This window comes from Microtus ochrogaster, unplaced genomic scaffold, assembly GCF_000317375.1.
Source record: "Microtus ochrogaster isolate Prairie Vole_2 unplaced genomic scaffold, MicOch1.0 UNK2, whole genome shotgun sequence".
In the NCBI taxonomy this organism is placed as follows: domain Eukaryota; kingdom Metazoa; phylum Chordata; class Mammalia; order Rodentia; family Cricetidae; genus Microtus; species Microtus ochrogaster.
Window position 1 is genome coordinate 11,523,947 of NW_004949100.1, and position 21,145 is coordinate 11,545,091.

General features: G+C 39.8%; 1 protein-coding gene across 2 annotated transcripts in view; it reads left to right on the forward strand.

Annotated features, from left to right (window-relative positions):
- The window catches only part of Ndfip2 (Nedd4 family interacting protein 2), a 74,037-nt gene that overhangs the window by 30,369 nt on the left and 22,523 nt on the right, over positions 1 to 21,145 (forward strand). The window contains exon 2 of one of the 2 annotated variants that reach the window (XR_003378520.1): positions 402 to 756. Coding sequence is in view for 1 of the 2 variants with exons in the window: in XM_013353145.2 (XP_013208599.2) it covers positions 427 to 756 (330 nt within the window). In the remaining variant the exon portion in view is untranslated. Of the gene's footprint in view, positions 1 to 389; positions 757 to 21,145 lie in introns of those variants that run through there. The other variant, XM_013353145.2, reaches the window with a different exon arrangement.

Sequence of the window (21,145 nt, forward strand, 5' to 3'; positions counted from 1 at the left end):
ATATATATATCACATATATTATAAATACACACAATACGTATGTGCATATATATAAAACATACATATATTTGGTAACCCATTACCTCATTAGTGATTTGAACAAACGTTTTAGGACTGCCCTGAAGATGGATCTCTGAGATGTTCTAGGCTTGGGACTATCAAAAGGGCGATCTGCCCTCATGTGCTCTAGGAATGCATCTCCTGAACGTTCGTTCCTCTCCGCAGTGACGGTGCATCGGCTCGTCCCGCAGTGAAACCTGCCCTCACCGAAAACGCCAATCAAGTGGGACGATTGTCTCTCTTTTTTTTCCCTTCCTTTTGCCACCGCCCACGCCCGACGGGTTGACGTCCCTGAGGGCTCCCCGGGACTTGCCTGACTTTTTCCATCTCCTCCCACCTAGGGATACCTTCGCAGCCGGGACGCGGATGGAACGGCGACGGCGGAGCCAGAGAGCATGCGCGTCCAACCCGAGCATGCTCAGTAGCTCGCGCGGCTCCCCGGAGCTGCTGCGCCGACCGGCGAGCGAAGCGGAGGTCTCGGCGGTAGTCGAGGGAGCGACAGGAAGTGAAGCGGCCCCGCCGGGCGACCGCGGCGGCAGAACCCGAGGCGGCGGAAGGGGCTCTGCGGCGACGACGTCGTCGACCGGGGGAGAGGCCGAAGGAGCTGAGCGCCGAGGGGACACGCCCGCTCGGAAGCCGGACCCCGAGGCGGGCAGGATGGATCACCACCAGCTGGGGACTGGCCGCTACCAGGTGGTGAGTACGCGGGCCCCGGGCCACCCGGAGGGACCACGCAGCCACCCAGGGGAGCACAGTCCGGGCCACCCGGCGGGACCACGTAGCCACCTCCGGGCCACCCCGGGGATCACGGGCCGGGCCACTCTGCGGGACCACACAGCCACCTCCGGGGAGCACGGGCTGCCCCTCAACTCAGGCGGGACCACGTAGCCACCTCCGGGCCACCCCGGGGATCACGGGGCGGGCCACCCTGCGGGGCCACGCAGCCACCTCCAGGTCACCTCGGGGAGCACGGGCTGCTCCCCACCCCCGCCCCCGCGAGACCCTTCCCGCCTGGCCCATCTCTCTTCCACCCCCTGGCCGCACCCGACGGCCTGCTCCTCACCAAATCCCCTTCCCCGAACTCCTCAACTTGCCCGGGTCTCTGTTTCTCCTCCTGTCGTGTCGTTTCCTTCTTTCCTGACTGAGACACTCAGGAGACATTGTCGTGGGGTTTCCACCGGCGGCGGGGCTGCGTGCACCGACCTGTCAGGGAGGCGATAGGCGTCATCGAGTGGCGTGGGGGTCCACACTGTAGAGTGAGATGCAGCTGGGCTGAAAACCCCGCTTTTAGGAGCCGTGGTGGGGAACGAACGTGCCTCTGTTCTACTTAACCTTGTCATTTTGCCCTTTTCCATTATGTTAGTATTAAAGTGATCGTTTGTTGGAAAAAACCTGCCCCTACTTTGTGTGTGTGTGTGTGCGCGCGCATTTTGGTGGGAGTTGAGCGTTTTGTTAGAAATAAGTTATTTGAAAACAAATTAGTTTTCATTTAATACGATCATATCTCTCAAGTGTATAAACTTCTAACTGTATTTAAATAAGTGAAACGTGCCCTGTATTTTCTTTGTCAGGATTTCTGTACTTTTTTCCCCCTTCGTGTATTCTAATGGTGTCGTTGGAGATGACTCTTGCAAATATCATTGTCGGCAATATTTGCTATGTTGTGTTTGCGTTTTCATTTATGAATTTCAGAAAATTTAGTGAAACCTATTTACGGAGGGACAGAAGAAAAGCATTTGTGCATATTGTTGATGGTGCGTGCCATAGTTTATGGAATTGTACAGCTAGTCCAGTATGTCACCTTTCCTGTCTGTTTGCATGTGTGTTGTCACCCAAGCCTTTCTATCAAGTGCCTTTTGACAATTGCCAAGGATTGTGGGAGAGTGGATCTTACCATAACTGATTTTTCATTTTTCTTTGGTAAGAGTCTCACATCATTTGAGTTTATTGCTTTAACATGGCCAGGTGATACATATTATGAATTTTCTGAAAATTTTCAAGAATGATTTAGTACAGAGATTGCCTTTTTATAGAAGGTGATTGTCAAGTTGTCGCACTAAACTTTTAAAGACGCCTTTCTAAGTGTTTTGCAGAAATGTGATGCCACTGATAACATCTTGGATAATTTTATCATCGATACTTGCTTTAGTTCTCAATTCTTTCCCATTTCTATGTGTGTCTCTTAGTAATATAAATTGATTTGAAATCTTTCTTTCTTTTGCCGGGCGGTGGTGGCGCACGCCTTTAATCCCAGCACTTGGGAGGCAGAGGCAGGTGGATCTTTGTGAGTTCGAGACCAGCCTGCTCTACAAGAGCTAGTTCCAGGACAGGCTCCAAAACCACAGAGAAACCCTGTCTTGAAAAACAAAAAAAAAAAAAAAAATCTTTCTTTGGTATAATTTTCCTTACTGTGCTCAACTATGACCACTACTTAAAATACTTAAATACTTTTAACAGTAAACAATTTATTATGTTGTCTCTTTTGCTTTCAATAGATGTAGCTAGTTGGAACTATTTTTTTTTTCAAAATCTCTGCAGATAAAATGTTGGCGTTTACTTTTGCCATTAATGTATCTCCTTTTTGTCTAAACTTTCAAAGTAGGTTGAAAATACCACATTTTTTTTTTTATTTCCCCTTCAAAACTGAAGCTATGCTCTATATAGACTTTGAATGGGTGGAGGCTCTCCATAAGGGCAGAGGGCAAAAATCAGTCATTCTAAATTAATTATTGATTTTAGGTAAAATAGTTTTTCTTTTATAAGCAGGTGCATTAGAGAATTTTATCGTGATCTACATTTGCATTTTAATTCTTTCACTTGTCCAGTTCCATAGCAAGTTTGTCTCTGGGACAACTCTTGGTTTGCTGAGAATGACTTCCTGTTATATAACCGTCTGGGAACATGGCATAGGTACAACTGAATTTCATATTCTGAGTAGACTTTGTAGCTAGTTATCAATCTGGAAACACAGTTTATATGATGAACTCGACTATTTTATGGCTGCCTTTTTAGCCCAGGCCTTGTTTTGAAACTCTAGAATGTTTTAGCGACTTTGGTTGTTGTGTGTTAAGAGATGGTCAGGTCGGGATAGGGAACTATGTGGAGTGATGAGCAATGCTGGGCTGTGTTCCTTTTCAAGAGCTAAAACCCCCTCTCCATGGTGGTGATGCCTGGGATCATCAGAGTGACATACTGTCTTTATCTGTGTATTAATTAGTAAATTTTATAAGTTCTTTTTGTACGTCACATCCTACATAAATGTATGTATACATGTATGTATAAATTTAAACCTAGCGTCCCCTTATAAGAGAAACTATGTATTTTTCTCTCTGAATCTGGCTTATTTCACTTAACACATTAACCCCCAGTTCCACCTGTTTCCCTGTTTCTTGTGAATGCTGTAGTTTCTTTCTTTACAGCTGAATACAACACTCTCAGGTCTGTCCTCTGCTTCCTACTATGATAACAAGCACACACCATCATTCCTGGCTATAGAAGTTGTTTTTCCCCCCCTCTTCTTTCCTCTTTATTGTTAAAAAGATCCATAACAGTAGATAAAATTACAGCTACAAAGTCTTGGTACTCCTTTAATTTCAGAGAAAAAAAAAAAACCAGGCATGACTTTCACTGTGTTATGGGAAATTGAATTGTGCTTGATAGGAAAAGAGCCATGTACAAATGGTTAAGTAGTTAACTTGTCTTGCAGCTTCCAAACTACATTTTGGCTTTGATGGTCTCCATTTTGAAGGCTCATGTACCTACAACAAGCTGACTACTAAGATTTAAAAGACTACGTACAATTTAAATTGGCAGTGTTAATTGCAGCAGAAGTTTCTCAAACTATATACAAGAATGCCAACAATAGGTGCTCTTGGATTATGTCTAAATACTAACACTGAGACACTCTTCAGTAAAGACAGTAGCTTAGATTTTTTTTATCCTAATTATTTTTGATCTTTGGCCACAAAATATTTTTTTAAATAATTTACTACAGTGTAAGTTTTTTTCTGAAATATAATTTGAGGTATTTGTACTATAGAGGTCTGCATACTTTTATATCTGGAAAATGAAAGTTGCTCCTGATAAATCAACTAAGGAAAGAGGCTTGAAATCTAAAATGGAGTTAGAGACCTGGGATGTAGCTCAGTGGTAGAGCACTTGGCCTAGAATGTTTTCTAGAAGGCTCTGGTTCCATCTCTAGCACTACAAAACAACAAAAAATGGGCTTAATGTCATCTAGGTTTATATTTAGGTTGTTCTGTTTGCAATGTAAAAAAAAATGCCTCTTTTCTTTTTGTATATACTTATGCTGTATGTGTGCTGTTCCTCAAGGGTAGCAGAAGCTTTGGTTTCAGATGGTTGTTAGCCACTTGGTGAGAGTGCTGGGAACTGAACTCTGGTCCTTGGAAGAGCATCAAATACTCTTAACCACTGATCCATCTTTTTTTTTCTATTTTTAAAACCTTCAATTGTTTTATTAGTTAATCAATTAATCTCCCCCCCCCCCAATCAGTGTCCCCTCCCTCCTCTGTTCCCAGTTGTCCTGAACAGCTCAGGCCTCCCATATCAGATATTTATTTAGTTATTTATTTTTGCATGCCTCTGCTTTCTAAGTGCAGGAATTAAAGGTATGTGCCACCACTGCCTGTCTACAGTATGATTTATAACAGTAGCAAAATTACATTTATAAAATAGCAACGAAATAATTTTATAGTTGGGAGTCACCACAACGTGAGAAATTGTATTAAAATGTTTCACATTAGGAAGATTGAGAACCACTGATATAGAGTCTGGCATATAGAAGTAACTACTGTTTTCATAAACTAGTGAATTAATTAGTCTGTTAATGTTTCATGGTTGTTGGCAGAAAAGAGAAGACTCCTAAGTCAGAACAAATGACATTTACTCATAGTTGCGCCAAGCAACAGGAACACAGCATATCTGAGTACTTTTCCTTGTTCAGAGTCCTATGAGGTTAATAAATATCAGAGAGACACAGCACTGAGTTAGCGTAACATCTGAATCAACCAGAGTCCTGGCTTACCACTTACTATTTATCTCTTTATTTTGTAGGAAGCAGATAACATTGTAGCAAACAACAATGCTTGTTTATTTGCCTTTGCAAGGCAGCTTCTCTGTTGTCTGTAGACTTAACAAGGAAAGTTCCCTCGTCAGGAGCTGAAAGCTGTGCTTAGGAAGGCACACTAAGCAAGAATGCCCAAGGCCACTGCCTCACCCAGTAGACCATTCTAGGTGACGTAGTAGATGGTGAATTCTAGGTGTAGTGGTTTGCTTTCATTTTCCATTGTAAAGAAATACTGTAGTCTTTTATCTTATGTTGTTTCTATTATGACATATTTTAATGACCTTACCGATTTTCATGACCCTTGTTTCTTTTAAATTTATCAGTATACATTGTCTGTCTTATATTACTGCGTTTTTACATACTCAGACTTGCCCAGTTGCATAATGTGATGCTTTCAAGCTCTTGTCTACTAGTCTCCATCATATTGACTCTGAACAGTGCCCTAAAAGCCCTTCCATATTTCTGATATTTAGAAGCTTTCTTTTGACATCTTTGTTTTTATTCTTGATGTGAATTCTTCCTGGTTCCTTAAATGCTGGTGCCTTTCATATGAAATAATTGCTTAGCTGCCCTTTGGTTTACTGTTTGTCTGGCATGAGTCATGTTCTTTTAATATAAATTTGTTTTTTATTTCTCAAAAACCTTCTGTGATTTCCTTCTAAACCCCCACCCCACCATTCAATAGCACTTACTATTACAGCTTTCAGATATGCAGAAATATATAGAAGACTGGGAGAAATAAGTCTGTTACACTTATGCTTTTCTATGTCTTCAGTCTTATTTAGAAGATAGAATATCTTTATCCTGAGAGAATTTCGAACATGCATACAATGTATTTTGATCATATTCATCCATACTCCTCCTATCCCTTTTCCAGATCCACCCCCACTGAATTCCCTTCATACTTAGCATCCTCTTTTTAATTTTTTGCTCAAGACAGGGCTTCGCTGTATTACAGCTGAACTCACAGAGATATCCACCTGCCTCCACCTCTGGAATTCTGGGATTAAATGCTTATACCACCATCACCTGGCCCTCTCTTTTTAAGTTTTAATTTTTAAAGTTTGAGACAAGGTCTCATTCTGCAGCTCTGAGAAGCACAAATACTCACTCTACCATTGTTGTTACAAATAAAACTCAATGCCATGATACAGAGAACATTCCAGAAAGTTTTTGTACAACCTTTGCCAGTCAGTTCCTATCCCCCAGGTGATTGTTTTTCCACATTAAATAGATGGACTTTCTTATTTTAGAATGGTTACCTTATAGAATATAAAGCTTCTTTCACTCAGTGTGAAAGTTTTGAGATGGATCCATGTTAAAATGTTGAAGGATCATCTCTTTTTGTTATTGACTAGATTTACTTGATATAAGTTGTATGAATATACAACCTCTCTCATCTGTTGCTCTGTTGGGAGACATTTGTATTGTTTTTAGCTTTTGGCTATTGTAAATGAAACTTAAGAATATTCTTGTATTAGTCTTTTTGTGGATGTACTTATTTCTTTTGGATAGAATCATTAGGTAATAGTGTAGATGTATATTTAATTTATAAGAAACTACCTGACCCAGACTTCTTTTCTTGAAATAGTTTTCTAGTTTTTTTTTTTTTTTAATTTCCCTCATAGGTAGATTTGACTTCATTTTTAATGTTTGGGCCTTTTCAGTCTTTAAACTTGTTTCTACTCTGATGACTTTTGAATGTGCAGTGTGTGATTCTTAACATACAGGTTCCTTGACTTGGCCTTGCATACCTGTACAGAGCCCTATCTCAGCAATCTTCTCTCCTTTGTTTTTAGGTACTGATTGTGACGTCTAGCAGGGCTTCTTTCTTGTTAATTCTTCAGCCATAGTATATTCTCTTCCACTCATAGTTCTTTTTACTTTATGTGAAGACCTAATTTGGTTTATTTGCCTCATGCAATCTTATTCTTTTATTTATTTGTTTATTTATTTATTTATTTTTTTTTTGAGACAAGGTTTCTCTGTAGCTTTGGTGCCTGTCCTGGAACTAGCTCTTGTAGACCAGGCTGGCCTCAAACTCACAGAGATCCTCCTGCCTCTGCCTCCCGAGTGCTGGGATTAAAGGTGTGTGCCACCACCACCTGGTACAATCTTATTCTTAAATGTAGGAATCCCTGTAAATCTATAATTAGAAGAGTTTTGGATCTGCCATTTGCACCAAGGCAAAGTAAAAGTTGAGAATCACAATATTAGAAAAAGTGTTGTCTGGATTTACATGCCTTTCTACTGTGGAGTCTAGTGCTTTCCTCAGAGGTACTTCAGAGGTTCTTTTTAGTTAATCTTTCAAATAGACTTGTAAAGTTTAGAAAATTTGTACATGAGAAAATTTACAATCAAATTTTTGCATATCAAGTAGTTTACCAAGGTGCACATCAGCACTCTGACATGTTCTAGGATCAACATTATGTTCCTTTGACTGCAAGGGCAAATTGTTTTCCAATGTATCTTAAAGTTCCCCTTGCTATTTCTGTGACTATTATAACAATTGAAACTGTGCATTGGTGCTGGAGAATTGTCTGTAATCTGTCAATCATGTTTTAAATAAACGCTGATTGGCCAGGCAGGAAGTATATATAGGTGGGAAAACCAGACAGGAAGTAGAAATGATGCAATGAGAACAGGAGGATTCTGGGAATGAGGAAGTTGATTCTTCCTACTCCTGCCCAGACTCCAAAGAAGCAACATGTGATCTGTGCTGCTGTGAAAGGTACAGAGCCACACGGCTAACATAGATCAGAATAATGGGTTAATATAAGTGCTAAGAGCTAATGAGAAACCTGAGCTAATGGGCCAATCAGTTTATAACTTATAGAGATTTCTGTGATTTTCTTTGGGGCTTGCCAGCTGTGGGGTACAGGGCGGGACAGAAACCCCAACAAGCAGGCCCCGCTCATGTTACAGTGCATTGACTTGAATGTACCTCATTAAAATATCTATATATATATCAATTAATTACTTTAGCATTCATGAGCAATGCTGAATCAAATTCAGACCCTTATTAGATATATTTGAGCTAGCTGTACATATTCTAGTACTAGTTTAAATAATTTAGATCATAAGAATACTATAATACAGATAATCTATAAGTTTATCCTGGAGGCTGAAAAGGTGGCTTGGGTTAAGGGTATGTATTATCGCAGAGCACCTGAGTTCAGTTCCCAGCACCCGTGTTGGGTGGTTTTTACCTTCAAGCACACCTGTACACGTGTACACATATACACAGATGTATACATAATTAAAAATAATAAAAATCTTTTAAGAGAAAATATAAAATATATTGGCAGGAACACCCTCAATTCTCTGTGTGTTTTCTTATGTTTTCATGTGCCTTCTCAATATGGCCTTGGCTTCTCACAGAATAGGAGAAGGAAGAAGCTGCCATTTTTCTTGAGGTCTAGACTTAAAAGTTTAGAATTTAATTTCTCCTTCATTTCTTTTAGTCAGAGCAATTGTAAGACCAGCCCAGATCTAGAAGGAGAGGAAGCACATCTCCCTGCCTTACTCTCACACTTGTTTTGAGACAGCTGCACAGTAGCTCAGGCTAGGCCCTGAACTTCTAACAATTCTCCTGTCTCAGCCTCTGAAGTGCTAGGATTATAGGCATGAGCCACCATACTGACTCAGCTTCCATCTTTTAATGGGGCAGAGGATGCACCTATTTTGAGGGAATATATTGAGGTTGATGTTGTTCATCTTTGAATTGGACATTTTAACCCCTCAGTAAATAAGTACTAAAATATTTAGGATCCCGTCCACTATGAAGGTGCAGTAAGGTGCACTATGAAGGCTGAAACCTGACTGAGAAAAGATCTAGTTCTTGTGGGTGAGCATTGCAGGTATGGTAATGGCCCACATGGGTTTGTTGGTTTAAGACAGAAAGAAAGCCAAAAGGCTTCTGTGAAGTGGGGATTGGGAGTGGGCCAAAATTCAGAATAATTTGTATCTGGATTTGATAGGAAAACAGAACTCCATTGATAACTCTAGTTTCCAATTTTTATTTCATGAAAGCAGTCAGGTTCAGCTAAGTAGCAAGACACAGAGTCAATGAAACTGAGACTCTGGCCTGAAGTGAGAAGGATAGTTCACCAATTTGTAGTTTGTTGCTTGAGTTCATTGCAGACAGTCTTCAAAGTCTTCAGGTGTTGCCACCACCACAGTAGGACATACCCATATCTGAATCAGCAACAGGAAGAGACTCTTCCGATTTGCTGGCTTAAAGTTCCAAGATGCCTTCCTACAGTTATGGCTATGACCTTGTAGCTCTATATGAAGCTAGAAGACCATGGGAGAACTGAGTCAGAGGGTGAAGCTGATTAAACCCTTGCAGGAGAGATATAAACTGAGATTGCAAGTCCCTAGCACACGCTCAATGACAGTCTTGACTGGACAACACATACACAATTCAGATTCAATTAGGCTAACTGTGGGAGCCCACACCTTTGATCCCAGAACTCAGGAGGCAGAGGCAGGAGGATCTCTGTAAATCCAAGGCCAGCTTGGTCTACAAAGCCACTTCCAGGACAACCGGAGTTACACAGAGAAACCCTGTCTTGAAAAACCAAAAAGAGAAAAGAAAAAATAAATAAAGAAAAAGAATTTTAAGACAGTGACTACAGATTATATTAAACACTGTTTTAATTATGTATATGTGTGTGTCTGTGAGTTAATAATGTGGTATTGGTGGAGGTTAGAGTTACAGGCAGTTGTGAGCTGTAGGATATGAGTGCTCGTAACTGGACGTGTATCTTCTGCAAGAGAAGTAAATGCTCTTACACACTAAGCTGTCTCTCTAGCTTGTTCTTACTGTTTTATATTGATTGTTTAGTAGTTAGGTTCTTTTTATTCTTAATATCCAACCTCACATTCTAAAATATTGTCTGGTTGCATGTATATTTGACAACATTATTTTGGAATTCTGTTGGTATTCTATATAGATAGTTTTGACATGCATTTAAATAACTATGAAATACTTACTGCTGTCATTTATTAATGTGAATTTACTTTCATGATTCTAATTAAGACTAGCCCTACCTACCATGTGATTTTAAGTCATCATTATGTCTATGTTTTCTGGCTATGTTGTTATGGTTTCTTTAAGAAGTTTTATCACTTAGCTGGAATTAAGGTGTGGGTAAAAATTCTTGTTAAAGACATGCCAAGTGCAAGTTGGGAAATGTTGCAGTAGTTTAAGATTTACTATCAGATTATTTTACTGTTTTGACTTACTTACTTTTAAGATTTGTTTGAACATGAACAACATAATAATTTTAAGTTCAGGAATGTGCAGTGTTTTCATTCATCTGTGATGTCTCTGCAGAGTTAACCCTAACATTATGTAGAGAAATCATGCTACTTGGACAGCAGATTTGAGAATAGGAACTAACTCATTTATTATATAAATATCTTTTAGTGTGATGATGTTAATCTCTTCAGTAATTTGGGGGGTATCAAGACATTTTTAGTCTGTTGGATATTGGAGTACCAATGAATATTCCAATGGGAGGTTTTGAAAGTCATTTGTTGTCTGAGTTTTCTGGCCTGCCTGTTTTCTTTCTTCCCACCAGGTTCCACAGCCATTTAGCCCCAAAGAAAATCACACAGAGAGTCTACATTAGCTACAAACTGATTGGCCCATTAGCTCAGGCTTCTTATTAACTCTTAGAACTTAGATTAGCCCATTATTGTAGTACATGTTAGCCACATGGCTCGATACCTTTTTCAGCAGGACAGGTCACATCTTCCTTTTTTTGGTGTCTGGACAGGACTGGGGAGGAATGGACTTTTTCCTTCCTAGAATTCTCCTGTTCTCATTGATCTGCCTCTACTTCCTGTCTGGTTGTCCTGCCTATACTTCCTGCCTGGCTACTGGCCAATCAGCGTTTATTTAAAACATAATTGACAGAATATAGACAATTGTCACGCACCAATTTGTTGTTTTTACCCCAGGAGGGCTTTTAGTGAAATCAAATGACATTTTGTGTAATTTTTTCAAGAGACAGGGTCTTGAGATAAAACTTGAGACTTAAATGAATTTTTCTGTAATCTTAGCAAAATGATTAGTTTATTTCTGTGTAATTTGTTATTGCATCGGTATACTCTTCAGCCTTGTATTATACTCTTAATTCTCTTGTTCTCTCTCTTTTGTAATCATCATGTTAATCTCTGACTTCTGGTGTTTAAACACAATATTCTCCCCTTCTCTGTCTTCCTTCCCTCTCAGGACTAATTCCTAATCTTTATTTATGTCTGCATTTACATGATGTTTTCTCTGGAAGAGTGTCCTCTCACTTTCTGCCACCTCGTTGCCCTTTCCACTTTTTATTTCCAAGTTATATATGTCCTTTTAACACTGCACTTTTGCTTATTGTAGCTCTTAATTTGCAGTATATATTTGCTCACTAGACTATAGGAAGTAGGAACTAGATCTGTCTTGCTTATAAAAGTATATTAAATTGTTGCGGGTCTCTTTATTATAGGGATAAAATAAATGACTTCTGGAAGAGGTAAATGAGTTAGATGTGATGATGTGCACCTGTAATCTCATTACTTGGGAAACTAAGGCAGGAAAATTTGTGTTGAAGTTTGTCTGGGTTATATAGCTTGACACTATCTCAGGAAACCAGAGAAGGCAAATATACAGGAGAGAAAATGAAAATAAAAAGCTGGATGTCCTTTTTGAGTGTTAGAAGTGTCAGTGTGGATAAAAGAGTGTAGTATAGAGTGATACATCATGTTACAGAGTTCCGTACTGGAAAAGTATGCTGTCCAACTATAAAATACTAACATCTTTCCTGTGTGTCATTCCGATAGGTACTGTGGATAACACTGCTCTTTAATTCTTATAGTTTTACATAATGCCTCTTCTGTTTAGCAACTTTCATTTAGTAACCATGTGTGGTGGTTTGAAAGAAAATGGCCCCCAAAGGGAGTGTCACTATTAGGAGGTATGCCCCTGTTGGAGGAAGTGTGTCACTGTGGGGCAGGCTTTGAGGTCTTTTTTGCTCAAGCTTCACTCAGTCAGTCGACTTTCTGTTGCCTGCTCAGCAAGATGTAGCACTCTCAGCTCCAGCCCATCTTCTTGCCCGGTGCCATGCACCCCGTCATGATGATAATGGACTGGACCTCTGAAATTGTAAACGAGCCACCCCAATTAAATGCGTTCTTTATAAGAGTTGCCATGATCATGGTGTCTTCTCCCAGCAGTAAAAGCCCTAACTAAGACAGAAGCTGGTGTCAGGGACTGGGGTATTGTGACAGGCCTGACCATGTGTTTGTTTGGAGGAATTTGGACTTTGGTACTTTGGGTTTGGAAAGCAGTGGAATGCTTTAAATACTGCTTTATGGATGATACTAGTAGGAGCATGGAAGACAGTGGTACTAAGAGTTACTTGAAATATGGGGGCTCATTCAAGAGGTTTCAGAGTAGAAATATTTTAGTATGTCGCCTAGAGATCAGTCTTGTGATATTTTGGTGAAGGAAGTCATTGCCTTTTGCTCTTATCTGAAGACTTTACCTGAGGCTGAAGTGAAGAGTTTTGGATGAATACCGTTGGCAGAAGAAATCTCAAAACAGCCTAGTATAGACTGTCATGTGAATATTAGTGATAACTCTAATGAAGCTGAGCAGGGTTAATTACAAAAAGTGAATTTTTGAGGAGAAGAAGAGCACCAGGAAATGGAATGGAGCCAAATCCTATATTCAAGGAGATAAACGATTGAGAAATAGAATAAAGGGAGTAAGGGAGTGGGGACAAGATCCCATCCAGCTCAGTTTCCAACTTGTGGAAAGAAACTGAAGAAAAACCTAGATCTGGATGTGATGGGTCACATTTTTAATCCTGCACTGGGAAGACAGAGGCTGGTAGATCTCTGAGTCTGAGGCCAGCCTGGTCTGCAGAGCAAGTTTCAGAACAGCCAAGCTTAGTCAGTGAAAGACACAAAGCTGGTATAGATGTATTTGAACGAGGGCGATGGTCTAGCCGCAGCAAGCCACAAAACGTGGCAACTTCAGCCATGTGGTTCTGACTTTAGAATTAAAGATAGAAGAAAACGGTTAGGGAATTTGTCTCCACACCTAAAAGCTATTGAGGCCAGGCATGTGTCAGGGGTGTCCCTGAATGGAGGCCTAGTAGAAAGGCCATTGTGTGAAGCTGTGAAGTTGAGGCCTGGATTGCCCTGGAGAACCCAAGATGTTAGAGATGCCAGAGACATGAGATAACTTGCCAAGGAGAGTTAACAGGGAGTGGAACTAACCTAAGAGAGAGAAATGTGTTGTAGCCAACAAAGTTGAACAGAGTTGGAGAGCTAAAGAGCGTATCGACATCAGACAATGAAGATGCATAGTCTGGAGTTTGCCTGGCTGATTTTCAGTCTTGCTTTGATCCAGTATTTCCTCACTATGCTACCTTTACTCCCTTTTGGAATGGTAATATATATTCTGTGCCATTATATGTTGGAAGTATGTGATCCGCATTTTGATTTTGATTTTTATGGGTGATTACAGTTAAGAAATTGCCATGCATCTCAGGAGACACTTTGGACTGTTTGAGACTGTTATAGACTGTGGTGTAGGAGGGAGAGCCTGCTTGTTTGTCCTGGCCGCCTGGCTAGCTTATCCCCGAATTAATCACACAGAAACTGTATTCATTAAAACACTGCTTGGCCCCTTTAGCTTTAACTTTTTTATTAGCTAACTCTTACATCTTAATTTAACCCATTTCTATTAATCTGTGTATTGTCATGTGGCAATGGCTTACAGGGTAAAATTCCCAGCGTCTGTCTCCAGCAGATCCATGGCTGCTCTCTGACTCTGCTTTCTTCCTCCCAGAATTTAGTTCTGTTTTCTCCACCTACCTAAGTTCTGCCCTATTAGGCAAAAGCAGTTTCTTTATTCATTAACCAATACAAGCAACACACAGAGGGGACTCCCACATCACCTCCCCTTTTCTTCTTAAACAAAAAGGGGACTTTTGAAGTTGAACTGAACTGCATTTTTTGAACTGTGATATGGATGTATGCTTTTGGGGGTCAGGGAATGGGATGTGGTGGTTTGAAAGAAAATGGCTTCTAAAGGGAGTGGCACTATTAGGTGCTGTGGCCTTGTTGGAGGAAGTGTGTCACTGTGGGGCAGGCTTTAAGGTCTCTTTTGCTCAATCTTTCCTCGGTGTGACAGTTGATTTCCATGTTGCCTGCAAGATGTAGCACTTTGAGCTCCATCACCACATCTGCCTGCACAATGCCATGCTCCCCATCATGGTAGTAATGGACTGAACCTCTGATACCATAAGAGAGCCATCCCAATTAAATGTTTTCTTTACTAGAGTTGCCATGGTCATGGTGCCATTTCACAGCAATAAAAACACTAAGTAAGACACCATGAAAAGGAGACTAGTTCTTTGTAGGTCTTTTGTAAGTAGGGAGTACTTAATTAATCATTTTCTTCAACCATCCCATAAAATAGAAGTCTATCTATGGGAACTTCTGTTCGAGATTATACACCAAACTTGGAGGACAAATTTCACTACTTGTAAACATAATTGCAGTATTAAAATTACACCAAAACAATTTACAAAAGGACAGAGAGGGAAGGTCACAAATAATTCTAAGGATGTTTGGTTTTTTGTTTGTTTGTTTGGTTTTGGTTTCTCTGTAGCTTTGGAGTCTGCCCTGGAACTAGCTCTTGTAGGCCAGGCTAACCTCTACCTCAGAGAGATCCACTGCCTCTACCTCCCCAGTGCTGGGATTAAAGGTGTGCAGCACCACCGCCTGGCTTCTAATGATGTTTGAAAAGGCCATAGGCAATCATTGTGTATTTACCTAAAATTGCATATAGTACATATTGGAGTTTATGTGTAATACCTTAAATGAATTTATGCCACTTAGCATAATAATGCATTCCCCAAGAGCCATAGACTAGCTAACAAAAGTTCCAGTACCATGCATGAGAAACTTCCTTTTAAGTTTTTGTTCTGGGGAGTCCAAGAGACTCCCCAAGCTATATTTGCTATAACAGGCTATTGCTGTTGCTCTTCATTGCCTCCCAGAAATTGAAGATAGTCTCTATCGCTGAAGACACCATTTGCTTCTGATACAGGACTTAGGATTTGAGTGGCACTGATCTGAAAGCCTTCTCTCTGATAACTACTTTTTATTTATTTATTTGTTTATTTATTTACCATACTAGAAGGTGTTATGCAAGCTACCAAAAACTAGCTGTGACACCTATGAACTATTACAATGGTCATCATGGTAAAATAGCAACATTCATATCTTGGTGGTAGCCAACAGCTGTCTAATTGGATGTAAGGTCTGCATTGACAGGAAGGAAACTCTGACTGATACTATAAACGTAGCCAGTAGTCCATGGCTAGTAAGGTCATGGAGGAGATCTTAGGGGAGAACTTCTGCCACTTTACTAAGCCAGTGTAATTCCTGACTGGAGCTTCCTTTTGCAGCAGATGGAGACTGCATTACAGAGAGGCATGGCTAGTCAAAATGCAGAGAACATCTGACCTTGGGGTGTCTCAGTTGGTATGCTATATACCCTCCACACCTAAGGCTTAGGAAACATCGAGAAAGAGGGGGTGGAAAGATTGTACGAAGTCTGCTACAAGATTGTGTCTTCTAGACATGAGAAGAAAGCCACACCTAAGAAGTCTGAACCTTATGGCTGCCTACACAAGACTTGAACAGTGACACAACAGAAACTGATACTCCAAGGTAGATAGGGGAAATCTCGAAATTAATAGCAAGACTAAACTTGGAATGACAGGGACATGTATCGTGGCAGGTTCATCAGATTTAACAAGTGTGCTAGTTTGTGTGATAAAGATAATGGGGAAGGGGACATTGTAAAGGAGGGGAAGGAAAGTTGTGTGGAAAGTCGCTGCACTTTAAGCTGACATTTGCTGTGAGTCAAAATCTAAAAACTTTTGTACTTTTGTATTAAGACCTACTACAATATGGTAAATAAGTTGGGGGGCGGAGAGAGAGAAGATTCATAGCATATGTTTACATGGGTGTTTGTCTTCTGGTAATCTAGATTTACTCAGTTTGTGTGTTTAAACCTGGCCAACCTTTGAGAATCTTTGGTTTTGTATGTAACACTTTGATGGATCAATCCCTTTAATAGTGTCTATAGTGGTATCTTGGCACTTGCTGTTTCCTGAATGAATCACCAGCAACAGTATGCCTTAGTAACAGATGTCACCGTACTTAGTTTTGCTTGAGGATTCTGTTCTTAGACTCCTGCTGTTTGGAAAGGGAAGAATAAAACTTTGTCTGAAGAAAATAGGCATCTCGGCCTGGTCCCTGGTAGTCTCAGTTCACGGTGATACCTGTGATCAAATACAGGCATTCTTCTTTATTCCCCTTGCTGCAGCACCACTAGCACCCTGTCACAGCCTTTTGCTAGAACTCCTCAGTCAGAACCTCCGGGTTCTGGGTGTTAATGGTATTGCATCTATTCACTGTGCCCAGCATTGTAATATATATTACTAAGCCTAAGTCTTGGTAGGAAAACTAAACAACCAAATCTATTACTCAGGATTCAGCTTTAGTGAAGAGTCTTTGTTTTAGTTACTTTTCTATTGCTGTTATAAAACACCATGACCAAGGCTACTTATAGAAGGAAGGGCTATTTGGGGCTTATGTGTCCAGAAAGGTAGGAGTACATCACTATAATGGTGTCATGGTGAGGATGGTGGTGACAGCAGGCTTGACACCGAAGCAGCAGCTGAGAGCTGCCATCCACACACAGGAAGTAGAAAGCACTCGGAAAATGGTTGAGCATCTTTTGAAACCTTAAACCTGCCCTCAGTGACCCACCTCCACCAACAAGGCCACACCTCCCAGTCCTTCCCAAAAAGTTCTTCCTACCGGGTATCAGATATTCAAATCTATGAGCCTAAGGGGCCATTTTCATTTTAAAGGAAAACATGGATCCCTCAAAAAGAACAGGATCGAATGGTGGGTGAGGAAAAGGAGAGGGGAATGATTGGAAGCTAAAATCTAACCAGTACAGTTTGGTATGTTGAAAGTATTAAAGATCTTTGTGAGGCTGAGGACAGGAAATAAAATTCAAATTTAACAATTAGAAGGTCATTATTTTTAGTAGGAGATGTTTGAGTAAAAGCTATATGGTAATGGATTGGGGAAGAAATAGTAATCAGAATGGCAGAAAATGAAGTAAGACATCTTTTATTTTATTTTTTTCTTTTCAGAATGAGTGTGAAGGAATGAAGTGTGAGTTCAAAAAGCAGAGAAAAAGTAATTTTAAATGGGCAGGTTTTTGTTTGCTGTCATTTGTTAGTGTGATGTAAATACAATCCATGTGGGTGATGTAGGTAGACAGCACTGAGTCAGAGACAGAATTTGAAGAGAGGATCCACTAGGAGGCAGGATCTTCTCAGTACATTCGTCTGGTATTTGAGTGAAGAGAACAAAAGTGGAGTTTATTAATCAGGGAAGAGTGCACACAGTGTGGAGGACATAAAACAGGGCAGTAGGGACTGGGAAGATGGCTGGCTCAGTGGTTGAGAGGGCTAGTCTTTCTTCCGGAGACCCTGGGTTCAGTTCCCAGCAGCCACATGCCAGCTCGTGGCTATCTGTGGCTCCAGCTCCAGGGGATCCGACTTCCTCATGCAGACATACATGTAGGCAAAACGTCACTGCACATGAACTAAAATAAAGGAGGAGGAAAGGAGCTCAGCTTACAGAAAAGGCAGTAAAATGTCCTATTAGTAGCTGTGTGAGAGACTCTTGTGACTTTTCAAGTTACTTTGTTCTAGAGATTAAATCTGTAGCTAAGTTTAAAGAGTAAAGTTTAAAACAATAAATTTTAAAATAAGGTACAAAGGTTTATTTTATCTAAAGAATTTCCTTTGTGTGATGGAGGTGTGGTTTATACAGGGTGTAGTCCACGCTTGTGGATTAGAAAGGATAAAGGTAAGAGTAAAAGTCAAAAGTCATAAGGTTTTGACCTTAGCATTGTTCATTAGCTGTTTTAACGCTCTTTTTAATAAATGTTTCTCAAAACAACAACAACAGAACATAAGAGTGTCTTGTAAGGGTTTGGCTTTGTATTGAAATTCTTGACTCAGTGAGACTTGAATCAAAAGCAAGAGAGTGAGGGACCCTATTTCTCATCTTCTCTTCCTTGTCTTTCTGCCCTTCCTCCAAAGGGTCTGGCAGGCTGCGTTCAGTGTATAAACTGGAAGAGAGGCTTAGGATCTGCTGTTGTAGTCTCTCAAATAATTCTGTTCTTATACAAAGTCCAGAAGGAGGAAAAGCACTGTTATCTGAGAGATTCCTCATAGGTGGTTTTGGAAAGGCTGAGAGTGCAGTGGAGGAAGGGACATCACCCAGGGTTTCTGGAGGTAGAGTAGAAAACATCAACATTCTGTCCTTGTAGTCTTTGCTGACAGTGTTTGGAAAAGGTCAGGCCAGGGCTTCTGTAACACAGCCTACAAATGCCCTGGCTTTGGAAATGAATGGTCTGCTGGTTTCACGGCTCTGACTATTCTAGACTGAAATAGTAACGATAGTGTTTGTCAAGTTAACCTCCCAATTCATCTTTCAATAAGAACTTACTAACTTTAATTCTAAAAGGGAGAGCTTTCCCATGGTTCAATCCACTTATATCAGATTGGATTTACAGATTCATATTTTATTCTCTGAGTTATAATTGTATACTTACTATATATATATATATATTTTACTCAGATCATGTTTTTGTGGACCCCATCATTTTGGCACTTTCTTACCAAATAGCATTTAAATAAGGTAATAGTTTTAAGTTCTTGAATTAGTATGAATTGAAGGGCTGTTTTTACTTGTAGGTAGGAGAGCAGTGGGAAAAAGCTGCTTAGTGAGCACCTCTCATAGGGCTGTGTACAGTGTGTGTTAATAGGTTTTTAAGGAATAGGTACTATGTATGCCAAACTAAAAGCAGATTTTTTTTTTTTTTGAGGCAGGGTCTAACTGAGGACCCTGACTTCAGAATGCCTCTTCAGATTATATCGCTGAATATATGTGGTTTATGTTGTGTGTGGGAAAAGATCACCATGAGGGAAGAGTGTTGTTATTACAGGTGGCAAAGCAACAAAAAGCCCTTCTGAAGCCCTTTGACCTTTAAACTGAATTTCATTAGCAAGTCACCACAAGGAAATGGATTCATGCTGACAGTACAGCATTTAAGTGCTGTTAGGTGGCTGACTGGGACAGTCGCCTCATAATATGGATCTGTGGCCTGACCTTTATCCTGATGATGGTTATAAAAGGTTTTGAATATTATGTGGAGTCTGTGATGGTTTTGTTCAGTACCAAGGAGAAATTTTAGAGATATAAGTTTTCTTATAACCCCAGGCTTAACCAACTTACAGAAATTTCTTTAAACACAGAAATCTCTTTATTATATCATTATGTCTCACATTAGAAACAATTTTTTTTATCTTTCTTGTAAATATCTTGGGAAAGCACAGACTAGTAAAAAAGAAAATGAAAAAGAATCCAAAATTTTCCAGAATCCATTCTGCCTATTTTATTTATTAGCAGTCATTTTGAAACAACATTTTGTCTTTTTTAAAATTGAAATAATGGTGAGAATAGTCATTTTTAAATAACCCTGTGCATTCTTTAAAATCGTTATCTTTAAATAACCCTATGTCTTATTTAAAATTATTTAAGTGGGCCTGGTAAGGTAGGTCCATGGGTAGTGACACTTACTGTAAAAGCCTGGAGACTTGCATTCAATTGCTGGAGCCCACGTACAGGTAGAAGGAAAACACCAGCTCCATCAAGGCTGCCTCTGCCCACCACATATGTGCCCGTATCCACCCCCTCCCCATACACAAAATAAGTAAATAAATAAACATAAAAAGAAAATTAGGATAACATGATTCACTTCACTTCTCAAGTCTATTTTAATTTCTTTGGGTTGTTAAATATTCTTTCAAAAAACTATTTAGAGATTTATTATTGTTTTTAATTATATGCATGTATGTGCGTCTGTGTGAATGTGTGTGAAAACAGACCCCTTTTCCCTTAAGCTGTTTTTACAGGGCATTTGATCACAGCGAAAGGAAAGGAAACTAGGAGAGTATGCTTCTGAGATTTACCCACTGCAATTAATACATATTGATTTATTTTCAAGTTTAAGTGGTGAATTCTGTTATACAAATCAGGCTATATTTATATAACAATTTACATGATATGGTATATAACTATATGTATATGTAATATATAGCAGTGGTATATTTATATAATAATTTACTCAGGGCATATTTGGCTATGTAGTTTCTTGCTCTTTTGAAAAATGCTAACTTAAGCATGTCTCTGTGTGGCTTTAAGTACAAGAGTTTTCAGAAATGGACATCTAGAAAATAGAATCATGGGCTATGTATACATTCAGTTTTACTCTGAATTACCAAATTGTTCTTCAATATGGTTAAATTAATTTTACTCTTACTAGTAGAAGTTTAAGTCTGTTGTTTCCATTGTGCAGTTTTGGTTTGTTTTATTTGAGACAGGAGTCTCTCTATGTAGCCCTGGCTTGGCTGCAACTCCCTTTGCAGAGCAGGCTGGCCTTGAGCTCAAGAGAGCTTCCTGCCTGGCTCCTGAGTGCTGGGATTAAAGGCATATACCACTCCTGGCCCCAATGTACAGTTTTTCTACTAACAGTTTCATATTTTTGCTACTAATACTACTATTGTGTTGTTTGTTCAAGAAAATTTGCTTTTCCCCAGGGATAGTCTTGCTAATTTGAATGAAAACATTGCCTCTCTATGACCAACTTAGTCTTTTATCTCTATATTCTTTAATAGTAGATGCATCCTGAATGAGTAAAGTCGTATCTATGGGTAGATATTTGCTGGTGTTCAGTGCTGTATGTCATCAATGCTTTTTTCCCCTGAGTGTGTGAAGAGTACTAGGTAGCTTGTCCCTAATCCAGAGACTTGACTAATTTTTGATTTCCCA